Below are 25,440 nucleotides of genomic sequence, written 5' to 3'. Positions count from 1 at the left end.
GCCATCCCCTATAACCCATCCCCCAACGCGCATTTCAGCCAGTTCACGGAATTCCCCGAGTATATCCAACCCTGCAGCCCCATTCCCCTATCTCGTATGTACCCCATTTTCACAAAGCCCCTAACCGAGGCGCCCTCGGGGCCCGCGCATAGTTTTACAAATATTCCGGCGGCCCTGTCGCGCCGCCCCACTATCGTTCGTCCCTGGTGCCAGGCCCGCTCCGACCCCTCCGGTACGACCAAGAGGACTATCTACCCTCATCCAGCGATGGGCGTCGGATTAAAATTACCGCGCTTAAAGCTATGAGATTACTTCGATTAAACTTCACTGAGTCCTTCCGCACCACCACCTATCCCCTAACCTCGCGCGACCCTTAAAGCCAAACGCCACGATTCCGGCTACCGAGACCATAGGATAAAAATAAAAAATTTTATTATCCCCACCGACAATACTATTCCAGAAAACGTGCATTGTATAACGTATCTCGCCCTTAACTAAAGCCACCCCTAATATACGAAATTTTCGCAAAACCGTACAGACACCGGTCCTCCATGAAAAGTAGAGCGTGACGCGCGTATATATTTTCACGGTGTCACCTCTCGACCCGGTGACGACCTCACGGGGTGACGCGCCCGAACCCAGCGACCAGGTAATATAATAAGTAAATAGAAATGGTTGCAGCTGCCACCTAAACGAGTTAGGTACAGTGGAACAGTGAACAGGGATGCTGTCTTATTTTTATTACACCCCTAATTGCAAACCCTTTATCCTCCGCCCCATTTCCCAACCCCCGTCCACCCACCCATCCCGCCACTCAAATAGCTCGCCATTTATTTTTCTACGTCTACCAACAGCCCTGAAATCAGCCTACACGACCCCCCCAACATTTTCTCGATTCATTAGCAATTAGCACGGTGGAACAATCGAGCCCCGTCAGAAGTGGAACCAGCACGGTTATTCAGTAACGCAACGACGAATTAAACCAATTGCACAATTAATAGCACTAACGACCGGCGATAGGCTCGAGTAACGTAGATAGGGGTTGGTTGTGGGTGTACGGGCTGGGGAGTGGGACAAGGCACATACACAACGCGTTCACACGAAAACACCCTTAGACGTTGATGTTTTCCACGCTGCTCTCCTTTCGCGGGGTCTTAGCCTCCCATTGGATTAGGGATTAGACTCTCTGTAGGTCAGGTTGGCCTGGAACGGATCACGTTGGGTTAGGTACAAAGTGGAGAACGCCAAGAGGGAGGAGAAACGGGGTCTAAGAGGAAAGGTTTGCCACGTCCGATACAATTAAACGTTTCCTAGGCAATGCACGTCTTGGTTTATAGGACGCCCGGGGACGCCGGGCGTCGACGAGCTTGCCAAAGAAGAGACAGGGTGGTAAAAAGACATCGGGTCTTGGGAGTTTGGCGAGGATCCTGGAGAAGGGGTGTAGTGGGCAAGGGTAGTGCGGGGGGTGGTTGTCTCCTAATAACGTTCAAAGGGGCTTCTATTGATAAAGGCAGGAAGGTTGGCACTCCTATTGAATTAAGCTATTCCTACTCCGTTGGTAACTTCAGTCTCCTTGCTGAGATGAACTCCAGGTTCCAGGGACTGTATAAGGGTGAGTTCACACGGTCCTGCCAACGGGTTGCGGATGATAGTCGGGACTTGGTGAATCTTACGACTGTGAATGCTCTGTGTCAAGAGGGTGGTACCTCCTCTCCCTCGTACACCCAGACCTGTAATTTTATTTTTGATTTTTTTTACTCCTACCCTCGTCACCCCCTTTTCGGGTCCTTCCCGGACCAAAAACGATTTTCGTGTCTTCCGGTAACAAAGGAGGTCGCTGAACGATCAATTATCAGTCAAAGTTTCGGTAATTATCCAGCAATTGTTTGGCCGACGTGGCAAGTGGCGGGGTGCTAAAAGCGAAAATAGACGGGGCGAAATAGGGGATGAAATCAAGGAGGAGATGAGGTACGAGTGAAGATAAAAAAAAAGCTGTACGGATATGTCGAAGTCGAAGGAAAAATTAACATCCGGTACGTGCTCGTTATTCCTGAGAAATCGCGTCGAGTACCTGCACGACTAATTAATTAATTAGTACACAAAAGTGTTGGTGTTTTCCGAGTTGGACGTTTTGGATTACTAATTAAACGGCTGATGGCGAATGTCAAAAAGGGAATACGAAGACCCAAGAGAGTCGAAGGGGGTGAAATTATGGAAAGAAAAAAAAAAGAATAAATTGAAGCAAAGGGAAAAGGTGTGGGGGGCGAAAGAGAAAAAGGAAAACGTCCCGGGAGAGATCTCGACTGGCGCGGGGAATCCCCGACATTTGAACGAGATATCGAGAAAGGTCCTTTCCAGCCTTGTGCTTATTAATTAGTAGGAATTATTAATAGGATGAAGATAGAGTCAAGCTTTCCCCTCTGACCCAGGTCGAACGTTGACATCATATAATGCATAGACCGTATAGACTCTATAGACACTCGTGTACCACTGCACTCTACCTATACCTGTCTCTTTTATTTCTATACCGAATTACAGGATAACGGTATATACCCCCTGAAGGTAACTGAATTTATTTCTGACAATCTCATTCGTCGCTGACAACAGTCGATCTTCGATTCGACTGGCACGGGACAATAGATACTACGGTACAGCATGGGGAGGCTGCAGGATGGCGGGGGATGAATTCGTTGGAGGGCGAGCAGCAGCCCGAACGACACAAGATCATCTCGCATTAGAAGAGATGAACGTTCGAGAAGAAGGATTCTCCGAGTAAAGCCCCCGTGGGCTGCCGCCATAGAAAACCGGAAGTACGTGTTACACGTGTTCCTCCCGATAAGACGATGCAATAAGAAAAAAGAGGCTTCGGAAGACAGTGAAATATGAAAAAGAGCGGAGAAGGAATGCCGGGATAAAGAAAGTGGGAAGGGGGGGGGTCTAGGAAGTGGGTGGTAGAAGGAAAAAAAAATATAAAAAAAAAATTGCCACGACAGTCAGGAAGATCAGAAAAAGCCATAAAGTTGCAAAATGAAGAAAAGTGTCTTCATGGCGGAGAGAACCGGAAGTCCGAAGGAAAGAACGAAACGGATTAACAAGAGAGAAGAAGAAAATTAGAAGAAAAAAAGGATACAAGAAAGCGTATATGCAAAAAAAAATGTCGGGGCGGTAAGGGGTATAGGGGGAGGTGAGGGGGGGAGATAGGAATCATGAAGTCACTGCAGGGATGGAACAATTGAAAAAAAAGATCAAAAGTGTCCTGGCGAGAGGTAAGAATCGTTAAGTAATTACAATGGGTAGGTGGATTGATGGAAGAGGAAGTCCAGGTCTCTGGAAACCATAGAGAAGACGCAGCGAAGAGGAGACGGCCCCCCCGCCCCCACCGGATGGAGAAGAAAAAAAGAAATGCAAGATAAAATAAAAATAGGGAGTGTGTCTAAGAGTACGCGAGTAAATGGTAAGAGGAGGAGGTGGTGCCATTAAAGGCAGCCGTCACAGAGAGGTGCACGAGTATCCAGGCAGCCGCGACCTTTGAACCCTCAAGAAAAACGGAAAGAGAGAGCACTGTCGTATAAGAAGAAACTGGGTAGACTTTTACTTACAGGGTGGTGTATGCTCGCACTCAGAATCATCCCCCCGAAGCACCCATACTCAAACCGCCCACATACGACCACCCTTAACCCCTAAGAGCTGAGACCACCTCCCTAACCCCTAGAGGCATTGTGTGACCCCAGGACATTTAGTCATCGAAATCGCCCTGTATCATTCCTCCAAGGCCCTTTGTCGAGGATCTCGTGAAACTGGTAACAAACGGTCTTGGTATACGACTTACCCCTGGTGACACTCCTATATACAGGCTGTCGCTTGAGAATTCACCCCAATACGCCTCTTGTCTGCCTATAGCCACGTGTTTATCTGCTCGTCTAACCTAACTATCCATTTGTCTAATGGGATATCTCAATCTCGTTGGTTTATGCTGTTATGACGAATTTACTGTACAAATATGCAGGTGGACTGAATAAATTTACTGTATATACCGGCTGGCATGATTCAAATGGATCCTTCGAGTTTGACAGCTGTCATAACATTAGGGAGCTGTCGATGAAAAACTTTTGCAATCACACCCCCTGGTGGTCTATCTCGCGTCGTGCGGGGTATATACACCGTGTCCTGGAAGTATATTTCGTGAAATATTTTTAAATCAAAAGTCCGCCATTAACGATTGACACGGGAGCACTTCAATGGAGTATCTGTGCAGCTATGCATAAAATGCATACGTCAATTTAAATATTCTTTAGCATACAGAGTGCTACTGTATATACGTCATGGAGTGTGTCCTGAATAATTTGACTACGTTAAAAAGTGTGAATGACCTGGAGAAAGAGGAAGAGTGCGAAGAGTGTAAATACAAAAATATCTGCACACCCCGTGCATCACTTTCTATTCATCCACCCTTCGCTTCTACCGTTGGCGCATGTACCGCCTGTTTACCCTGGGATTAAATTTCGTGGCCGGTTTCAGGATATTTTCTTTTTCCGCTCTCTTACCCAGCCGGGATTATTTCACGAGATCTTGTACACCCGTTATATTCAATTTTATTTCCATATCCTTTTCAACCCACTTAGCCACCCTATATATATGCAACAACCAATCCCACGTTTATTATTTTAACGTAGCCCTCCAAACAAGCACTGCTACCGTCACGTATGTAACCTACCGATTATAATTTTTTAATGTTTTTAATAAAACACTCTGTGCTGCTAAAACATACCAAAAAAATCAGTGAATTGATCGATCGATCGGCCGATCCACAATGAACAGCTCCAGCATACAATATCAACTTTGCAAACTCAATACAGAATCAAATCAATAAAGATCAAATACACGGACACACGTAAGTGACCAGTGAACTTGTGAACGAAGCTTAATGTCAAAACTAAATTCCAAAATACTCCAAATTAAAGAATTTAAAAGTTACACGGTAAAGGAGTACTCAAGTTGGCCCCTGTTTTTAATAAACCAACACGTTATTCAGGTGCCAACCGAGTGTCTCTTACAACCAACGTTTACACCGAGTCAAAAAGGCCCCTTGTTCTCGTCACCGACCACGTTAAAAAGGGGCCAAGCAGTTGTCTATCAATTCAAAAGTAATAATCCTACCGACTCTAGGGCATTATTTATCCTCGAAACAGGTGATTCTGTTTTATATATATATACATATACACACACCACACACAATAGCATTCTTGACTACATCCAAATGAGCAGCCGTAATATGGTCATCAATCTCTTTACTCGCGGGTATATTTTTACGTCGGGACGTTTACAGCGATTGCAAGGGAGGCTCAACTGTTTAATGATACGTACTTGGGCACGAGTACTGTCTCTATATATACCTACTAGTCCCAGATTATTAACGCTCGCAATGCGATCATCAATCTCTTTCCAGAAGGCACTGTCTTGCCCCGATGGTCCAGGCTGATACGTGACTCTCCTAATAAACTCCAATTCGACGAAACTCTCCTCCCTTTCAGTTTCTCTCACGGTATCTCCTATGCTCCTAGCTCTCTCGCTCCCACCATTGCTCTCATTCCTATTCCGCGTACCACCTACCCACCTGCGAAGGGTCCGCACCCACAGGAAAGACTATATAGTAACAATTCGGTAGGCAGAACTAAATAGAGAAGAAGCGCCTTAATTCTTCCGAATAATTTGGCCTCTCTTGTAAAATACACAGGGCCAGTAGTAATGGCGTCCAGATAGCCACAAAGCGTCCTAAACAGGGGGTCGTCTACTTTTGACTGTAAACTTGGCAAAGTAATTGCGGCCACAGCTTAATTATACGTATTTAAAGAGACCAGTCGGCATAATGGTTAGTAGGCAGATACGTATATACCTGGGGGTATTGTAATGTATGTATATAAAAGACTATATATGTATACCCTAAGGACCAAACCAGTGGCGGAAGGATGAGTCGGTTAACCGGAAATTAACATTGAAAATCTATTCATCGTATTCATGATATTCATTTCTGCTAAGCGGCACGTATGCTAGTGTATATATGTATATTATATACGTCATATATAATATATGTATAGCTGACCTATGTAAGTACAAAATTATATCTAACCGCTGTAAGCATCCATAGCCCATACGTATTAAACTATCCTGTTTCGTACATAAACATCCGCATATACAGGTACACAAACGGGTATATAACTAATGTTATGTATAAAAGTCCTTTTAAGTACACGCGAAAGCGTCCCGACGCTCAAGCTCAAAATATCTAGACGTAAATGGGCCGTAGTAGTACACACCGGTGTTTGGTCAGACTTGAAATAACGCTGTGAATAGTACGGATACTATAGCATCGATCTTCCCGTTACGTTCTGTGTACGTAGCATTCCCCTTTTTAAAATCCTGACCAACACAAGTCCCTTGGCCTCGCACTTTTCCCACGGGCTAACACACTTTACATAAGTTACTAAAGGTTCCTGCAGGATACGGTACTCTCGGCTTGATAGGGATTTACTTATAAATCGGATACTGCCGTCCTAGCAGGCTCTGCTCTATGCCTCCTGAAGGCTGCTCGGGAATTAAGGGAGGATCTAGGTGATGTTATTTAGAAAATTGGAAAACGCTGCTCGCGACACGCGTCATAAATTGTTCCATAGGGAACGTCGACTTTTCTCGAATAATCTACTGGTTTGTGTGATGATGATGTTGAGAAAATATTTTTAAAAAATTCCTAGATTGGATTACGCCGCTTTTACAATATAGGAACAAATCTTTTTTTTTCTAGTCTTTGTCTACCTGTGCAGTGATCATTGTTACGGGACGTTTCAGAAACGATTAATTATTCCTGTTTAACGGGCCAATCAATCCTGATACCGCGTCAGGCAGTGATAGCCGGGTGTCATGGTGTGGCCAATGATAGAGATCATTAATCGAGTAATGATAAAATCGATCGGTTGGTAAAGACAGTCGAAAATTATCATGGTTATTGATCATTCGATCGTCTCTCCGTACGAGCATCGTTGCTGGCACGTAAACCGAGCGAAGTCAAAAACCAGATGATCATTTACTGAATAATTCAAAGGATCATAGGCCAAACCAATGATTTCGTTAGGCTGTCCGCAATTTCGGGATCATTTACCTTTCAGCCTACCTTCGAAATTGATTGACTGAACGCACGGTATCATCGGAATAATTTGTAGTAGGCATTAAGGGACACACAATGTGCTGTTGACAGTCGATCAATGGCGTTCTACGTCACTCCTACAGAATCCTTTCAGTGTCCAATGTACCATAGGGATTTTCGAATCCTCTAAAAGATTCTCTGGTAAGATCAATTCTTTTTTTTCACCTCACTCCACCTTCCCGGGTGTTTCAGGTAAAGGAAAAAGGGAACGACCGGAAATCTCCAGAGTAGCTGAACCGGAAATGGCTTTTTACTCTTAAAGAGAGTAGGAGCCCCCTGTAGGCACTTGGATGTCTGAACAGGCACGGTACGTATCTACTTGCACGTTAACGACAATCTAACATTACGACTGTGTATCCTTGGGATCGTAGAAACGTTTCGAACGAAATAGACGTGACCCGCTCTTGATGGATTTCCTGTGTAGCCAATTTTCGACAGCTCCTACGGATTATAAGCTTGGTTTAGTGATTTTGAACGTGGAGCAGTTGACAGTTATAATAATAAAAAATTGCCTTTTAAAGATTCAGTGGCTTGTCACTTTTTAAGTAGAGAAAGTAAATAAACGGTGTATACTATAGGGTGTCCATTGACAACAGTCCTGGTAAGTAATCAAGAACACGCGGAGCGTACTCAAGTGCTCCGGATATAGTGGGAGCATAGTGCTAGAATACTAGTACTCATTTTGGTCCCTTGGTCCCTTCATGCTCTTACGGTTTCACCACAAGTTCGGTAAGAGCGAAGTGCTGTGGCAAGTTTAGTATCGATACCATCAAATTATATATATAATAGCCCTTGAAGATAGGTATAATACTCAGGTGTATAAATATAATATACCTATGGACGCACCAGCGACTATTGATGATCGCACCTTTATTTCTCTATAAAATAAAAATATAAAAATGATAAAATTGCAGTAACAGGTAGATGTCGCATGTGAAAGGATGAAGTACATATCTATGTGTAATTTAAGTAGACATGCGGTTAAACTTGTTTACAGTAGATATCATAGTAGGCAATAAAGTGAGGTTATGGCGCAGGCAGACAGAAACAAGTTTAAAGTCGTCGCCAGTGATGATATTAAAGTACCGGTTGGAAAATATATGGTATGGAGTGAAAGGTGAAACGTTAAAAAGTATAGAGTAATTTGAACTCACGTTACGTTGCCGGCGGGTGGGCACATTGCCCGCGGGCGTCGATGAAGAGCAATAAGGAAGGACGAGCTACCGAACCCCGGGCGTCCTGAGTGTCCTGCAGGTGATCGCAAAGGATACTCGTAGTTCCCATAGAAGCGTTGCGAGGACGAGGATGTCGTGTTGCTCGGACGGGCCCATGCCCGCCAGCGTCATCCCCGTAGGGTAAAATCAGGCCAGGAGTGAGTGTATGATGATAGCTTAAGAGTAAGTTCAACGAACACTTGTATACCCTGAGAGGAAGTACGACGTCGTCGAGTATTAACCTGGTGACGAAGAAGGTATCGATACAACTTTCAGAAGTTATTATTGAGGAAGCACCAAATAGAAAGCAGGATGCAAAACATCACGTACGATGATCGTCTTGGATATAAAAAACCGTAGCACGTTGAAGTCTTCCACCCTGAACCACGTCCACGAGTTCTTGAGCAGCTTAGACACACCACGTCTTAAGACGCTACCAGTAGAGGATCCTGGGTGGGCCAAGGGACGGTCGTCGCGATCCTCGAAGAAGCCCACACTCTTTTTTATTCTTATCCTCGTAGCTCGTCCCGCTACTCCTACGGCCGAGCTTCCTCGGGCACGTCCACGGCGCGTCCATCCTCCCGGCACGAGGTTAAAATTCACCTGGTGAGGCTCGTTACCGGGAATCGAGCAGCTCCTTCGGATTCACCAGGTGTCGGTCCACCTGCTGTACACTTCTAATCCACAATACGATTGGATCATCCACCGCGATGACGATCCTCCGGTTGTACTTCCTGAAGCCATCCACAGGAGTCGCGATCACGACGAGGACACACGGCGAAAAGATCACTTTAGCACGCTTTAACCTCCCTAGCTAAGGGATGGGTTCACTGGGTTCACCCTGGTGCTGGTGGTGGTGCTGCTTCTGCTCGTGGCGGCGGTGATGGCGCTGGTGGGGGGTAGAACGGCTGGGTAGATGGGTCTATGGGATGGAGTGGGATAGTCTCGGCTGCGAAGGTGAACGTGTACGAGTAAGTAGTAGAGCTTGCGATATGGATGACGTGCTGTGCTGTAACGTAGACTCAGAGACTGATACTGCCTCCTCTCTTCTTACTCTCTCTCCTCTCAAGTACGCTCAGCGGGAGAGATGAAAAAGGAACGGCTGGATGGAGCAGAGAGACAGAGAAACAAACTAGACAACAAAGAAATGAACATATCGAAAACAACGTATACAACCTGGAGAGAATAAATAGGAACTTCGAGACTCAGGAATTAATACATGGGAGCCGTCGATCTACAGGAGTCACAGCAACCTCATTCAATCACTTCACCAGGTCCTCGATGAAGGCCAAGCTTCTCTTGCCTAACAGTATTTCCCTTTAACACTCTCCTTTCGATGCTTTAAATCCCGACACTCGCGAACCTTTTAAACCTTCCAGTATCATAGAATTCTCTTCAGTGTCTGAAGAAGACCGATTCAATCCGTATCGCGAAGAAGGTGCACGAGGACACAGTCTCAACAATATACCCGGCTTGATAGCGTAAGGTATCTATCGGTTTAAAAACGTGCATCTCATAATAATCCAAATCAACAGTATGTAATCTCGTTCAAGGTTCAAGGACTGGCCGCACTCCCGGTAACATTCTCGACGTGTTACGCCATCGTCCAGATCGCACAAACAGTCCGGCAAACTACCCTCCTTAGTACTGAAGCTCCCCGTTACTCAGGGGCTCGTCGTGCAGCTACCCCGTCGCGTCGCGTACGTAGTCGCCAGCCCCGTCGCCGTCGCACAGCCACCCTGCGCCCCGGGAGCCAATACCAAACCATGTGGAAGCCCCGACGCGAGACGTCGCCGGCAGGGCACGAGCATCGTCGAAGTTACCCGAAGCGAACCGCCCGGTATTCTATATATTGCACAAGCCCGTAGCAGCGCTTACAAGCACGAGCATCTACCGCCCGAATGAACCGAAGACACCCGACTACAGCCGATTCCATTCCTATAAGCTGAACATGTGCCTGAAACCCGCTATACGAAACCTCACGATCTTACCCGAGGATCCACGAAACTTCACGACTCTTTACCCCCACCAGTAGAACGGCGCACCCACTCCCGACAAACCCCAGTCGATACCGACACTCGCGGTGCGAGGTTGAGTCGTCAGGGGGTGCTGAACGCGTACACCTAGACGTGCCAGCTACCTTGCTCTTGCTACATTGCTTACCTAGTCTTTGTATCTCTTTGATGCTGAAACCAGACAATGCTATATCTGCTTACAGTGTACTTGGTCCAAAAGAAAATTGGAATATGGATGATTACAAACAGGAAATCTCTGCGGAAGGATGATTGCTTTTCTCAATAGGAATACTGTAAGTAAATTATATTTGGATTATAATGGATTAGTGATATTACTGAACTCTGACATCCCCTAATTTATTTTGGGATATAACTTGGGGACTCGTATCGACTAACCCCGAAAAAAGTACCTTCCTCAGGAAGAAACTCATTTCGTGGGGAATAACATCTAAGTCGAATTGGACTTCTAACTGTCAGTTCATTGGACTGTTCCGCCTCACCCCGCACCAGCGCTCCCTACGGAAGAGAAACGTCTTGCATTAACGTCACCAAGAGGTCAGGAACTCCAAGAGGATGATGTCGGTGACAGACGGTTTTGTCGGGAGACCCTAGGGACCCTAGGGAAACAGGTTCCCACGCGGGTCATCCTAAGGGTACGAATTGTATGTCATCATGAATTGATGATTTTCTTAGAGCCAAAATGAACGCCATCGAATCACCGAATATATTCATTTGTTCAATACCTATAATAACAATTTTATATAAATAATTCATTTATCGACTCTCCCAATCAGATCTTGATTTCTCAACCTTGATCGCGCTGCGGAAGGTCGGAGATGGGTGGTCGCTGAATATAAGGATAAGGATGGGCGAGGCAGGACCGGGCTAAAGGCGTGTTTACATGTACAGGAGGCGGCGACTCGAATGCAATAATTTATGGGGCGCAAACTCTCATTTAAACTCCAGAACCTTCCTGGCTGTTATATACATATAGTTAGTGTTCTGGGTAACCCGCAGCTTTTGAACCACCCTGTCACCTATAGCCCTCTCTTCGCCCTCAGTAACCTTATCCCCAGGACCATCCTCACGGCAGCCAACTTGCGAATGCCAACTATTTAGGGCAATCTACAACGAACTATAATAGGATTTCGGCTTATCTTATGTTAGGCGAGATACGAGTTTTCAGTGGATGCCTGCCTCTCAAGGGGTGGCGACCTGGCAGCGCTTCCTGCTGCGCTAGGGGGTGAAAGAGCGCCAGACTACGATGGAAGGTTGCCTCGATGCGTGACATCACATTAATTATCCACCTTATCCCAACTACCATCCTGTCCTGGGCATCCCCTTTTGACGCGCTCCAATGGTTCTCTTCTGTTTCAGCTAGAATGCTATATACATTATAGATATTACAATTAACATTTTACTTCCAGTTCACTGATATCATATCTGATACTCTATAACATAATCCTTGTGAGTAATTATAATAGATCTTGATTTGTAGGTTATACCTATGGATAGTCAGATATCTATTTAGCTATTAACGACAAACGCACTATCTGAAATTAGCCTGTCCATTTGATTTCTATGGTAGAGCCACCTATGGTGGTCCGCTTGTACTAAAAAACCCTATACATAGATACTCTATGAGAATATGAACCTTTCCGGATACCGGGTGTTTCCGATCTGCCGGATGTTATAACAGGCGCGAGCCTTCTACTAGGGGAGGACTTCCGGTTAGCCTCCAAGATTTCTATGAAGGATTGCCTACAACGTGTACTATGATTGATGAAGCCAAACAGTTTGACTTTGAGCAAGAAATAAGGAACTCAAGACGATACAGAGAGACACAGGAGACCTTGCAATTTTTCGCCGAATAGACACAATTAAAGATCGAATCTTTCTCGTAATTTCCGCTTTTTTAAGATAATCAATTTTTTTCTTTCTAACCTCTATTTTTTAGGATTCTTTCTTCATTTTATCAGTATCCCTTTTTTTCCAGACCCGTCGTCTTTTTATACTCGATGCTCTCCCTATTTGCACGATGCATATTTATTATATGGAAAATTTAGCTAGACCGATTTTTCCTACTATCCAGAAATTCTCACACTCACCAAGCGCTTCCGCAGGTGTGAACGTACAGACTGCTAAATTTACGCCCGCAAAATTTCCTACCAGTCAGCACTTAAGGATGAAACCCCCAGCGCATTTGGATCCCATGGTTGACACAGAATCATTTACCAGCATCCTTTATACTCTAAGCTGGTTTGCATCAGTGATACTGGTCCATGACAGGGGTACCGTAAGACTCTATCGTTATCTGCTATTTTCATTTCCTAAAAATAATAAATTATTTTCCAAAAAGTAATCACCATATAACGTTTGCTCTTTCTGTATCCGTGTGCAGAAGAAGAATAAATTCATGAAAAATATTCCACTGGCTGCGGAGAATGAAAAATCCTTCAACAATGCAATAAAATTCACTATAATCGGATATATCATTCAATGTATTATTTTAAATGGGAAATAATAAAACACGTCCATCCTAATCGGTAGCCGGAGCCAAAATGATAGCTGAGCGTTTCAGTAGATACGGAGAGAGCAAATGCAACCGGCGCTCGCGCAGTAGCGTATTGATCTTGACTAATGTAATGAGCGCGCAGCCTCGCTGCTGGGCAGTGGTCCACCGACATCCAACAAGAGCGGAGTGTTTTCTTGACTGGAAAATAATCGGGAGACACAGCACGTCTCTGTTTTTTTACCTTCTGTCAAAGTGTCAATTGAGTTACAATAATATGCATTTGGGAGAAAGTCTGAAAACCTCATTGAGAACTGCCATCAGCAGTATCACATACTGATATGAAACTGCTTGGTGAATGACTGATAATGACACCTTTAAGGAAGACTCATCCCCCGAAAGGTCACCTTAATAGATTTTGACGTAATTCACTTGTAAGTACAATTAATAATTGTGAAATTCTGAAAATATGCATTGATATATTTAAACAATAAAATTTTACCTAATAACAAAGGCATTCTTGTCTACTACCACTTTCAAATCTATCCGCCATTGCAGTATTGGGGAACCGGAACTAATTGACCGGAAGTGCACAGGTCGTTGAACTGTAGCAATAGCACTACAGGCTTATTAGATAATAGAAAATCTCTGAAATCAATAGGGATTCAATATATATTTTACATGCATATTGAATCCAAATACGTAAATCCTTGTACAGATAGACATAAGATTATCCTAAGCTCAATATGCAACAGGTAAGTATTAACAGCATTAAAAAATTGACCTTTGTTTTCCTTCCTTTTACCTTTCCATCACTGTGCTAAATTTTATATCCAATTATTATTCGGCTCATTATCTTGAAAAATCTCTCTTTGATTAGTCCTTATAAAGCGGCATGATCTCTTGACGTAACGATCAATAAAAGTATTGGCTATAGATACTATGCAGGAGGTCCGGTTCGCTCAGGCATTTCTAATGGTTCCTGATTTAACGAGCTATGTAAATAACAGGGTTCAATTAGTGTGTTTGGGGTGGACAAGGGGATATGCTGAGGAAAGGGGTGCACTGCCTTGATGTAATTGCCCGCAAAACGAGCGCAAGTGCTCTCTAATTTGGTAGAATACTCATCAAGTAGAGAGAATTGGCTATGCTTTTATAACACAGCTGCATACCTATATTAGTAATCCTGATAAACTGGAGAGCCAACAATAAAATCATGTTATTACGTCTATTTATAGGATTTCTGTCAATGCTGGCTGTGGACTAGGTAAATTGGAATATGATGATACTCCAGTTTGGAATCGTGGTGCTCAGTATCCTGGCCAGGAACTCCTTGGGTAATCCTGATGCCAAGAGATTATATGACGATCTTCTCTCTAATTACAATAGACTGATACGTCCTGTGTCTAATAATACTGACACTGTTGTTGTCAAGCTGGGACTGAGATTGTCACAGCTTATTGATCTGGTAATGATAATTGACAAGATTTTATTAACATCTATATACCTGGAATTATGGATCTTATGGCTTGCTGTCTATTAATTTAGAATCTCAAGGATCAAATACTCACCACCAATGTCTGGCTTGAGCATGTAAGTCATCAGTCCAATAAAATCATTAAATTCTTTACCCATTTCATATTTTTAATTCGTTATCATTCAATTTAGGAATGGCAGGATCACAAATTCCAATGGGATCCTTTAGAGTATGGTGGGGTCACTGAACTTTATGTACCCAGTGAACACATATGGTTACCGGATATAGTCCTGTACAACAAGTACGTAAAATTAATCTTATGTAATAATCATATTATACTTTATGTTATATATTATATAAAACAATTTAGTGCCGATGGTGAATACGGTGTGACAACCATGACGAAAGCTATTCTACACCATACCGGAAAGGTTCTCTGGACACCACCAGCCATTTTTAAGTCCTCCTGCGAGATCGACGTACGATATTTTCCATTTGATCAGCAAACGTGCTTCATGAAATTCGGTTCCTGGACCTACGACGGTTTCCACGTAATTATTATGAATTCCAAGTTAGTCCTTGGATTATTTTTAACGTCAATAAATTGTCCATCTAGATCGACCTGAAGCATATAAATCAGAACATGGGCGATAACAACGTCAAGGTAGGAATTGACCTCAGGGAATATTATCCAAGTGTGGAATGGGATATACTGGATGTCCCAGCAGAAAGACATGAGAAATATTATCCCTGCTGCCACGAGCCTTACCCTGACATTTTCTTTAACATTACCCTAAGACGTAAGACCCTCTTTTACACTGTTAATCTAATAGTCCCCTGCGTAAGCATTTCCTATCTATCAGTGCTAGCATTTTATCTGCCAGCAGATTCCGGTGAGAAAATAGCACTCTGCATTAATATTCTCTTATCCCAAACCATGTTCTTCCTTCTGATATCAGAAATCATCCCATCAACATCATTAGCACTGCCATTGCTAGGCAAATACCTTCTCTTCACAATGATACTAGTAGGGCTCTCCGTAGTGATAACAATTATAATACTGAATGTGCACTATCGAAAGCCAAGTACTCACAAAATGGCACCTTGGGTGCGGATAGTATTTATAAGAAAACTGCCAAAGTTATTACTCATGAGAGTGCCAGATGATCTGCTCAATGATCTAGCAGCACATAAGATCCAGGGTCGTGGAAGATCCAGCAGCAAGAAGAATAAATTCAACGCCGCCGTTGCAGCAGCAGCTCAGTCGTCATCTATAGTATCATCACCGGATTCAGCAAGGCATCAAGGTCTAGGAGGTGATAACAGTAATAATTAATATACGTTCTTGACGCGAGACTTTCCCAAGTCTCTTGATAGCTTAATACCAATTCAGGTAATCTAATCTGATATTATTAAATAGGATGTAACGGACTTCATACCACCACTGCTCACAATAGATTCCTGGTGGGTAGTCTTGGCGGATACAATGGCCTCCCCACAGTAATGTCTGGACTTGACGAATCTCTGAGTGATGTAACGCCTAAGAAAAAATATCCCTTCGAATTAGAGAAGGCTCTTCACAATGTAATGTTTATCCAGCATCACATTCAGCGACAAGATGAATTCAATGCGGTACGTACAGTCGTCAAGGATGTGTCCCATTTCTACAGTGGAGTCTTAGGATGACCTTAGTCCAGGAATATGCTTCATAAATATCGTTTTGTCATCAGGAAGATCAAGACTGGGGCTTCGTAGCTATGGTACTGGACCGTCTCTTCCTCTGGATCTTCACAATAGCCTCGATCGTTGGCACCTTCACAATCCTCTGCGAAGCACCAGCTCTCTACGACGACACCAAGCCCATAGACATGGAACTCTCCTCCGTAGCTCAACAACAATTTCTACCACCAAATCAAAGTTTCTTAGGACACTAGGATAATCGGTTATACGCTGATACATTATTATAGCATAATTTAGAATTGTCAGTGAAGAAACGAAACGTTAATACAGTTAAAAATGTTTTTATCCATTCAATTTTTCTTCTTATACCGGAACAAACAATCGAGGGTGTAAAATGATAGCCATTTGAATCACTAATAAAGCAGAAGATAACCGTAATACGGGAACCGAATAATTACATATTTATTGCAGTCTGATGTAGTACATCGCGCTAATACTCGCATATATATATGTATATAAAATCCTTTAATTGCATATATACTAATACAAATGATCAAAATGATCAATTATTAATTTATCATCGGCGATAATCGAGAACAATTAATCAATTAGCACCAATTACTATCTCTCTCATACACAGCACAGACTCTCTCTCTATCTCATTCTCTGGTCCTGTTACTCAATGAGTACATACATACATGTATATATATATATATGTGTGTGTAGCTAAGAATAGCCTGATATCTAAAAATTATCAGCACATCATCTCACACTCATTCGAGAATCCCATACTAACCCGTGATTGGACGCGTGCGGTGTCCAAGGCACCCCAAGTCAATGCTTTTCAAACGGAGAACAAAATCACACGACCATTCCTGGGTTAATAATCTAGTCATCCGTTCGCAAATACACAATACAGTATAGTAATATTAATTAGGATGACGATATTATTATTACCATTATCGTTATCGTGTTTACTAGTATGATAAATATCTAGGATAATTTGTTTCTCATTATTTACAATAACGAGAAATCGCTAGCTGAACGATGGGTCGTAGGTATGTCCCACGGTGTATATATGTATAATAAAATGCCAGATGAGCGTATCAAGAAAGGCCAGGGACGGGTAAGATATATGATTATCTTGTCTTTCTGTCCTGACGTCATGAGCGTATTGAAAATAAAAAGTAATATAAAAGAAAAAAACTGCACGAATGTTAAGTCAGTCGTGGGTTAAGTCGAAATATCTTCTCGCGGAAGTGATTAAATTCTTAAACCGTTATCGCTCCTTCGATATCTTTCATATTACCTTTTCATGTTTTTATCAGTTCTAATGAAAAAAAAAGGTTTTGCATCGAAAATCTTGCGGAATTATGAGATACGTTGATGAGATACTGCTGTACAGCAATGGAATGTCACAATAGCCATTATGCTTGTTTTCGTACAATTTTATGCTGCTAAGTATCCTTGGCTTTGCTTTTCCTTGTTTTTACAGTGTTTTTCATCACTGTCACGCGCTGATACATAAATCTAAACTAAACGTCCCTATGAAGGAAAAATACGAGAGACGCCATTGTTACGCACAGCCAGCGAGTTTGTATGAAATTAACTTTTTTGTTTCTTCCTTGCTATTTTATCTCGTGTATAAAAGCAAAACTATCGTCGAGGAACTCCGCACCCTCGACTCACTGGAACTTAATCAATATGCCAATAATGGCTCTTTTTATAATGAGAGGACGCCGAATCAACCCTTCCATGTGGCAATGTAGGTTTTGCAATTAGGACAGAAGTGATGAACGCTCATGAATGCGCTCATACAGTAGGGCAAGCAGGAACACAGGCAGCATCTGCAATAGAAACGTTTTATGAAAATCTTGTCGCTCGAATGAAAATTATGTATTTGAAAAAGATTGAAAATTACCCAATGAGACAGAGAACGATGCAGCATATATGTGCACTGGGCTGATGATCAGAAACTGTTGTTGTTTTGATATCAGCAAAACAAGTTGGGCACGTCATTTTCATAGGATGTGGACCCATCACATACGTCATCGTATGAGCTCTGCGAGCTTCTGTTGGAGGCTGTGGAAAATTTTGTTGTCCAGTAACTGTCTGTGGGAATCTGCAGAGTTGTGGTGTGAATTTTGGTGGTGCTGGCATCAATGTTGCTCCTTGTTGTGGATGAGGATGAAGCTGGGATTGTCTTTGATTCTCTGCGTAAAGATAGTATTATTATTCATTGGAGAGTTCATGCTTTTGATACTCATCATGGTACACAGGGTATATTTAACAGATGAATACTTGTTGACAATGATTGTAAAATGGGACTTACGAGGCATTGGCATGTTTATGGATCCTACAGGATAAGGTGCACCATGCACAGGTGCTACTGGGACACTGGACTGTGCCATGGCTTCTTCATAGGATGGTGGAGCTGATGGCGTTGGAGCACTGGGAGCATTGCTTCCCCCAGGAAGACCGTGATCTTTTTCCATTTCTATTCTATGAAGGATAAAACATATTATTATTTATCTGTAATAGTTTAATATAGCTGAAGATTCTTTAATTAATTGTAAATGTTAATTATGATCTTAAGACAGGGCTTTTATAAGCTATCAGTGACTCATATTTGGTTCTTAAAGGTTGACGACTGACGTACTATGCGTGAAATTCGAGTTTTCGATCGGCATTCACGTTCTCTATGAGTCACTGTTACGTGTCCCCTATGCGTATTTTCACGCGATAAATCGTACCCGTAAGATGCCGTGAAGACGTAATGAGCGAATATCAGACATATGTCTAGAGCTGCTGTTATCAAGATGATTTAAATGTCACTGATAGTTCCTTATCATGAAACGTGTTTAAAGGAATTGATTGTTCTATTCAATCTTTTGCTTCCTATTCAATCTAGGCATAATCGCCAATAGGAAGCATGTGCTCATTATGGGAATAGAAAGTTAGTGGTTATTGAGTAACTGTATGGTGTTAGACACACAGCATTATACAACTTTTATAGAATTCTCTGATTTGATTTCATTGCCTACCAATTAAATATTTTACTTATTATTTATACCAAATTTCTAGATAGCATCTATTCAGATATGAATTACTGTTTTTTGTAATATAAATTCTACTAGCACTTCTGTCTGACAGGCAAGTAAACAATCTAAGGAATAATATTGCAAATTAAACCTACAGAAAGTCAGTATATAAATCTCAATATGCAAATGAGTATCATAATCATAAGAGTTAACTGAAATGTCGATCAATTATGTATGTTATGAATGTTATCGCATGATTTTCAATTCTCAAAAATAGATATCAGGACTACTTCTTTTCTAAGAAATATCAGTTAGTCTTGACCATATATACAAGGAGGTTATCATACTAAACAATTTTTAAGCATGTACCATACTGCAAAAACGCCTAGCATTTTTGTTTCAAAACTAACGAAGGACACACAACTGTCACAATAATAAAAATTAAATACCATAATTGCTAAATACAAGATTAGGAAAACATTAATACAAATAACAAGGTCGAAAATCTTAGAACATGAATATCATTCAAACACAAGAAAATGACAAGCATTTATAAAATAAAATTAATAGATTTACCTGACACTGATGAAACGTCAAAATCCAACTCCAATAATGTCAATCACTCCTGTCCTTCGATTATAGGTTATACAGGATATAAGATACAGAAAAATAATATGCTACACACAAATCACTCTATGTAATTTTTTCTCTCTGGACAAATAATATACAACCAATAATCAGCTACAGAATATTTAAGATTGAAAAGTAACAAAAGCCAGCTGAATATTTGTAAGTGCCAAAGAGAAAGTCGTATTCAGCGGCGTCCAACCAATCTGAAGACCGAACTCAACTGAACTGATCGTGACCAGTGGTGACCAGGGAAAAGAAGAAAAGTGTCCAAGGCTGTGCTATGGATGTGGGATGGGTAGGAATAACAGCGGGGACTTGTGAGCACTTTATAATAGTGACTTAATGTAAGTGCCGTTTGATTTCTGCTAAAATAAACCTAGTGATAAGGAGAGTATCAGTACGTGAGAGAAGAGAAGTAAAAGACAAAACTGGCAACGGGACTTCTGGAGTTAAAAATCACCTAATAATGCATAAATCTATCGACTTCACAATCAGGTTCTGAGTTCTGATAAACACTGCTACTTTCAATTAAAATTCTAATTGCAGGCTCCATGACGTGATGGAGATGTTTTTTATGCGATCAAAGAAATCGATCTGATTTACATCACTGCTCAACAATCTTCCTATTGATTGTTTTTTTCGAAAATAGTTTCGATACCGTCTGTGAGCGTTTTTCATGAAAACCAAAACGAAATATATTAAAAAGTTGTATAGATAGCATTTTAGCAGTCATTATTAATGATTCAATACTATTATTTCTTCAAGGTGATAACTCTCTGTAAATGGCAACTTATTCCAAAGGAATGCAAAAAAATACAAGCAAGTATTCTGAAGAGATATAATCCATCCACGTGTAAAATGTACACGAGGGGACTCTTTTACCTCAAAAATTATAAAACAATGACCCTTTTCGAATACGATTTATTTATGGGCAAACTATACATACCAGTTTTTATAATTATCTAACTTTCATAATTTCGTTATCGAGTCCGCGTAATAACGTGACTTCCGTAAGTCAATCTATATGTATATAATTGAACAAAAATAACCAAAAGTGTACATACACTAATGAGCAAACTTCTATGAGTCATAATATATTATCGTACACTGATTGTTTTACACTAAAAATTATACTTATCGAATACTTTCGGATAACAAGAAATTGTAACTACAAAAAATCAGGTAATTTGGTCATTCTAGAGCATATATATATTTTTAACTTTGTCTAGACGAAAACCAGATAATTATTTAATCCTTTTACCGCAATCTGGATGGAGATAAAAAACGACTTTCTTATCTATCCCGAAAGTATATTGATTAACATACGATAGATTAGAACTAAATATGACTACATATTGAGAGTTCACGTGGATAGATTATAGGAGACGGAGTGACGTTTGTAGTCTAGACTAAACGCAGATTAATAGGATTAACATATCGTATAATACTGTTTTACAATAGCACGTGAAAGACCTTCAAGAACATTTTCTCGAATTCCTGAATGATTTTTCAAGTGTTCATTTCACTTCCAGCCAAACGTGAGGCGCATTGCAATATGTAATTACGTAGTACGAAGTATGATGAAGTTTAGGTCGATGCTCACACCGTCAAAGATGTCGGCAGATTCTCAAGACGTTTAGAAACGAGAGTTAAAGTTTCTATTTAATTATTGGAGTACGTGCATAATAGATAATAAATTTTAAGTAGATTTTTCAAATTTTCGACTAAACTGCAGAATGCGATTCCTTCTTCAGGTTAGCTGTGAGTTTTTAGCTTTTGTTTTACATGTAGTCCTTCAATAAGGAATCGTATTCTGCAGTTTTAGCAAATTTTCTTTTCACTAATTATGAAGACGTGACGAGGTCGGAATTTTGGAGATTGACATTTATGTGGACGTAGTGAGTGTTGAGAAAATTCAATTGATAAATAATAATCTTGATATTATGAAGCATCCAGAGTCTTCTGTGAAATAGGTGGATGTTGCGTGGTTGATATTTTATAATTTGACATATCTTCAATTTATGATACATTGTTAACAGATTACACGGATTATGGTTTTAGTATCCTAATGAACTTAATACTTGCTTGAATCAGATTGTTTAGAGAGAGCAGATTCTGTGACATGTTAATTAGCTTTGTAATGGAACAGAACATAACATAACCTGATTATTAATGTACTGGGTACAATTTTTGTATTGCAGGAGCTAAGAATGTAAAAGTCAATAAAGGAAAACAGTTTTATGCAGCCAGCCATGATGCACTATGGCTTATGGATCCACCCAAATGGGCTTGACAATCGTTGTTATGGGAACTACATAGATGAAACTGCTTTCCGTCATCATGCAGAACCTCCTGAGGAAGAGAGTGAGCAAACTGGTGATGAAACACATGATACTACAACCTCTGCAACTTCTGGGGAGCATAGCTATAGTGCAGATTTGTGCTTTCGTTATGAATTTGCAGCAAAACAGTTATTTAAGCTTGTCTCTAATGCAGAAGGACTATTTAAGAAACTTGTTGTTAGCAATAAGTTACCACATTCAGAACAGGATTTAATCGAACAGTGGCTATGCATGGAACAAGAATATGTAGAATGCATTGCTAGTGACGAAACTGCTAGTCTACATGGGATTGCAGAGAACACCAGGCGTTCCTTGGAACGTATTGAAGAAGTTACAGAGACTGATGAGAAAACAGATGAGTCTGGACATAGAACAGAATTCCATAATGAGTCAGAGTGTTCGGTATCAGACAGTGAAGTTTCTGATGAAGAGGAGGAGGAAGAAAGTGATGTTGGTTCAGAGAATCCAGATTTCTTAGATAAGTTAGATGAATGTATGAGAAAATTTAAGGAAGAAACTGATAAAATCGTCGACTCACGTAAAGATGAATTTCGTGGTACTCGAGTAACCATAATACCATCCCAATCTGAAATTACTACTGAAGATTTTGTGCATATTGTAAGACCTGTTCCTACCAGAAATCCTAATTCCAGAAGGAATTCAATGCTTCCTGGTTCTGACATGTGTAATGGTGTACTAGCATTTAACGGTTTAAAGCCTTATCAGGAACAGAGTCTAGAAAAGTCTCCAGAATGCGAATCAAAGATTCCGGAGAGTCAAGAAAATGACTTATTAAGAGTAACCAAAGAATGTTCTGCAAAGAAAGACAATTCCCCAGATTTATTGATTGATGCTCTCAAGACTGATGAAGTTCCAGAACCAATAAAAACTTTGAAAACCCTAGCCCTAAATAACGAGGCAAAACAAACCCAAGTGAAGAAGATTCAATCCGAGTTAGAAGGTGCTCATAAGAGAATAGAAGAACTCCAAACAACGATCCACATAAAAGAGCGCTTCATAGCAGATATGATTAAAAACTCTGATGCTCGAGCTAGTGCCAAACAACGTTTTCAACGTAAACGAAGTAAACTTGAGGAGGAGTACTACAATACCAGGACTCAATTAGCTCAAGCGGAAAATGCATCATTATACAAGGACTCTGATGAAAAATCAACCCATAGAAAAGAAATAGAATTATATAAGAACATGGCAATTCACTATGAGAAGAGACTGATGGACATTGAGATGATAAAGCAGATAGCAGGGGACTCTGCAAAGAAGGTCTTGGAGCTGGAGAGTTCTCTGAACTCTTCGAAGAAACAGATGGAAAAGTTGAAACGCCAACTGAAAAAAGAGGAAGAGAGAAAAAAGCAGCTAGAAGAGGAACTAGCAGAAGACCAGAGGAAGATACGTGACCTGGAGGAAAAGTACAACCTAACAGCATCAAAGCTAAAGGAAATGCAGTCAGAAAGTGAGGACGAGAGAAACAATATGAAGTCTCGAAGTGACTCCTGCGAGAAGAAGAAGAATCTTCTAGAAGTAAGTGCTAGAATCTCACATCTGGACCATGTTCTCAAAGAAAAATCAATGGATCTGGAGAGAACTGCTGACACAGATGAGAAAGAAGCGTTGCGACATGAAATTAGGAATCTTAGAAGGACCAGAGACTGTTTAGTCGACGAGAAGTGCGACCTGGATGAAAAGTTCCAGAAGGAACGTACTCTAACGACCGTGGAGGAACGTAAACTCCTAGAGTGCGGTGAAACAATTGAGGCAATAGATGCGATGATCGAACATAAAAATGAAATGATCTGCGGTCGCAAAGGATTTGACGAGAACCAAGCCAAACGTGAAAAGGGTGAGAGGATGCTGATGGAGAGGTTAGCAAAACTATCAGATGGCGAAATGAGAACTTTGTTTTACAAATACTTCCTGAAGGTAATTGACCTGAAGGAGAGCTCAAAAAACCTAGAGATCCAAACGACTGAACTAGAGGCACATGTTGAGACACAGGAATGGCACATCCAGGCTCTATCCAATGCCTTGAAGCAGACTAAGTTGGAGGCTGAACGTAGAATAGTGCTAATGCAGAGAGAACATGAAGAAAAACTACATTTAATGTTCAGACACTTTGCAGAGGAGACTAGTAGCTCAGGTCATGAACGTTTAGATAAAGATTCAGACCTGGCAAAGTACAAAAGAGAGAATCGTACACTGCGTAGAAGACTGGCTGATGTTGAAGCGTTACTGAAAGGACCTATAGCACCTAGGACTACTAGTCCTGCTAGAATACCTCAACAAGGACTCAAACAAATTACACACAATACCCGACCTACTACTAAAGTCACCAGACAGCGGAACAAACTCATAATTCAAAAGACTACTGACTGTGACAGAAGGAAAAAGTAAGGGATATTTCGTCATCCCATGATATTTTATGTTCGTTACATTACTTACATTTGCTCAATGATTCTTCATTTGTTGAATGATTCAAAAGGTAATGTTTTATAGTTTACTGATGAAGAATGTGATAATAGCTGATGGGTCACGATGCTTATTCCACATTATAGATGCCATTTGCTCTCTCTATTTTTCTGTTAGTATTTAATCTAGTGTTCCCTGGCGATAATTAATACCCAATTAATTGTGTGATAAGATAACTTTGATTGTAACCTCGTTTACATGTGCATGGACCGATGAAGTATCTGATGTAGGAACTTTTTTGGTTTTATTATATTTAATTTAAAGTGAATGTTCTGTTAAAGGAAAGCCTTATATGCCAATCTAACTATACTAATTTTATATACTTACAACGGATATTTATTAGCAGGTAAGAATTCTTTGGAGAAATGCAAAGATTGTGATGAATTATTCAATTATATCATTGTATTAGCTAATCGAAGATTCTTGAAAGAAAAGAATAAGAATCATTAGCCGTAAGAAGAAATGTAAAAAATCCAATTGTATGGATCGCAATTGTTCTATGAATGCCAAATATGTATTAATTTTAGCATTCTAGTATCTTCCCAGTTACACAATAGAAAATGGAATCAGTTTGCTAATAACATGTAACAATCGATTTATAAGGTAAACAATTGACATTACGCTGCCATTTAGATATCATGTATTAAAAATAGCCTAAGCAATAGCGAGTGGACAACGTATCGTTCGCCTATCAGTGTATTTACATTATTTATTGTAATTTTTGTAAATAAATTTATATTATGTTGATGTAAATACGATAATTTTTTCAATCTTCCATTTTACGACGTATATTATACACTATAATATATAACGTGATGAATTATATTAACAAGTGTATACATTAAAC

The 25,440-nt window shown here is 40.9% G+C and overlaps 4 protein-coding genes across 13 annotated transcripts in view; 2 read left to right on the top strand and 2 right to left on the bottom strand.

Annotated features, from left to right (window-relative positions):
• LOC107275136 (acetylcholine receptor subunit alpha-like 1) overlaps nucleotides 1–14,248 on the bottom strand; it is a 68,906-nt gene extending 54,658 nt beyond the window's left edge. The window contains exons 1-4 of one of the 2 annotated variants that reach the window (XM_025079838.1): nucleotides 14,112–14,248; nucleotides 13,442–13,934; nucleotides 8,743–12,757; nucleotides 8,353–8,654 (exon numbers count right to left, since the gene is read on the bottom strand). The gene's annotated coding sequence lies outside the window, so the exon portion shown is untranslated. Of the gene's footprint in view, nucleotides 1–8,352; nucleotides 12,758–13,441; nucleotides 13,935–14,111 lie in introns of both variants that reach the window. The other variant, XM_015754969.2, reaches the window with a different exon arrangement.
• LOC107274912 (acetylcholine receptor subunit alpha-L1) lies at nucleotides 14,187–16,534 on the top strand. Of its 2 annotated transcripts, XM_025079840.1 has the most exons (8): nucleotides 14,187–14,407; nucleotides 14,488–14,532; nucleotides 14,608–14,717; nucleotides 14,787–14,967; nucleotides 15,033–15,216; nucleotides 15,376–15,732; nucleotides 15,837–16,048; nucleotides 16,147–16,534. In XM_025079840.1, the coding sequence occupies exons 1-8, from the start codon at nucleotides 14,219–14,221 to the stop codon at nucleotides 16,348–16,350; spliced, it is 1,482 nt and encodes a 493-aa protein (XP_024935608.1). In that variant the 5' UTR covers nucleotides 14,187–14,218; the 3' UTR covers nucleotides 16,351–16,534. The 2 variants fall into 2 exon arrangements, with proteins under 2 accessions (XP_024935608.1, XP_024935607.1); XM_025079839.1 differs by having other exon boundaries at nucleotides 15,033–15,732.
• Nucleotides 16,525–19,987, bottom strand: LOC107274917 (lipopolysaccharide-induced tumor necrosis factor-alpha factor homolog). 2 transcript variants are annotated; one of them, XM_015754499.2, is made up of 4 exons: nucleotides 19,714–19,987; nucleotides 18,429–18,593; nucleotides 18,018–18,309; nucleotides 16,525–17,943 (listed from the first exon to the last, which is right to left on the bottom strand). In XM_015754499.2, the coding sequence occupies exons 2-4, from the start codon at nucleotides 18,589–18,591 to the stop codon at nucleotides 17,841–17,843; spliced, it is 558 nt and encodes a 185-aa protein (XP_015609985.1). In that variant the 5' UTR covers nucleotides 18,592–18,593; nucleotides 19,714–19,987; the 3' UTR covers nucleotides 16,525–17,840. The 2 variants fall into 2 exon arrangements, with proteins under 2 accessions (XP_015609985.1, XP_015609983.1); XM_015754497.2 differs by having other exon boundaries at nucleotides 16,535–17,943; nucleotides 18,429–18,598; nucleotides 19,714–19,986.
• Nucleotides 19,978–25,346, top strand: LOC107274906 (kinesin-like protein costa). 7 transcript variants are annotated; one of them, XM_015754474.2, is made up of 2 exons: nucleotides 19,978–20,111; nucleotides 21,969–25,346. In XM_015754474.2, the coding sequence occupies exon 2, from the start codon at nucleotides 22,008–22,010 to the stop codon at nucleotides 24,516–24,518; it is 2,511 nt and encodes an 836-aa protein (XP_015609960.1). In that variant the 5' UTR covers nucleotides 19,978–20,111; nucleotides 21,969–22,007; the 3' UTR covers nucleotides 24,519–25,346. The 7 variants fall into 7 exon arrangements, with proteins under 7 accessions (XP_015609960.1, XP_024935605.1, XP_015609959.1 ...); XM_025079837.1 differs by lacking the exon at nucleotides 19,978–20,111 and adding an exon at nucleotides 20,132–20,262; XM_015754473.2 differs by lacking the exon at nucleotides 19,978–20,111 and adding an exon at nucleotides 20,752–20,949.
• The last annotated feature ends 94 nt before the right edge of the window (nucleotides 25,347–25,440 follow it).

Source organism: Cephus cinctus, unplaced genomic scaffold (genome assembly GCF_000341935.2).
Source record: "Cephus cinctus unplaced genomic scaffold, Ccin1 Ccin1_scaffold0123, whole genome shotgun sequence".
NCBI lineage: Eukaryota > Metazoa > Arthropoda > Insecta > Hymenoptera > Cephidae > Cephus > Cephus cinctus.
The sequence above is the reverse complement of the archived record's forward strand: the minus strand, read 5'-3'. Positions and strand labels throughout refer to the sequence as shown.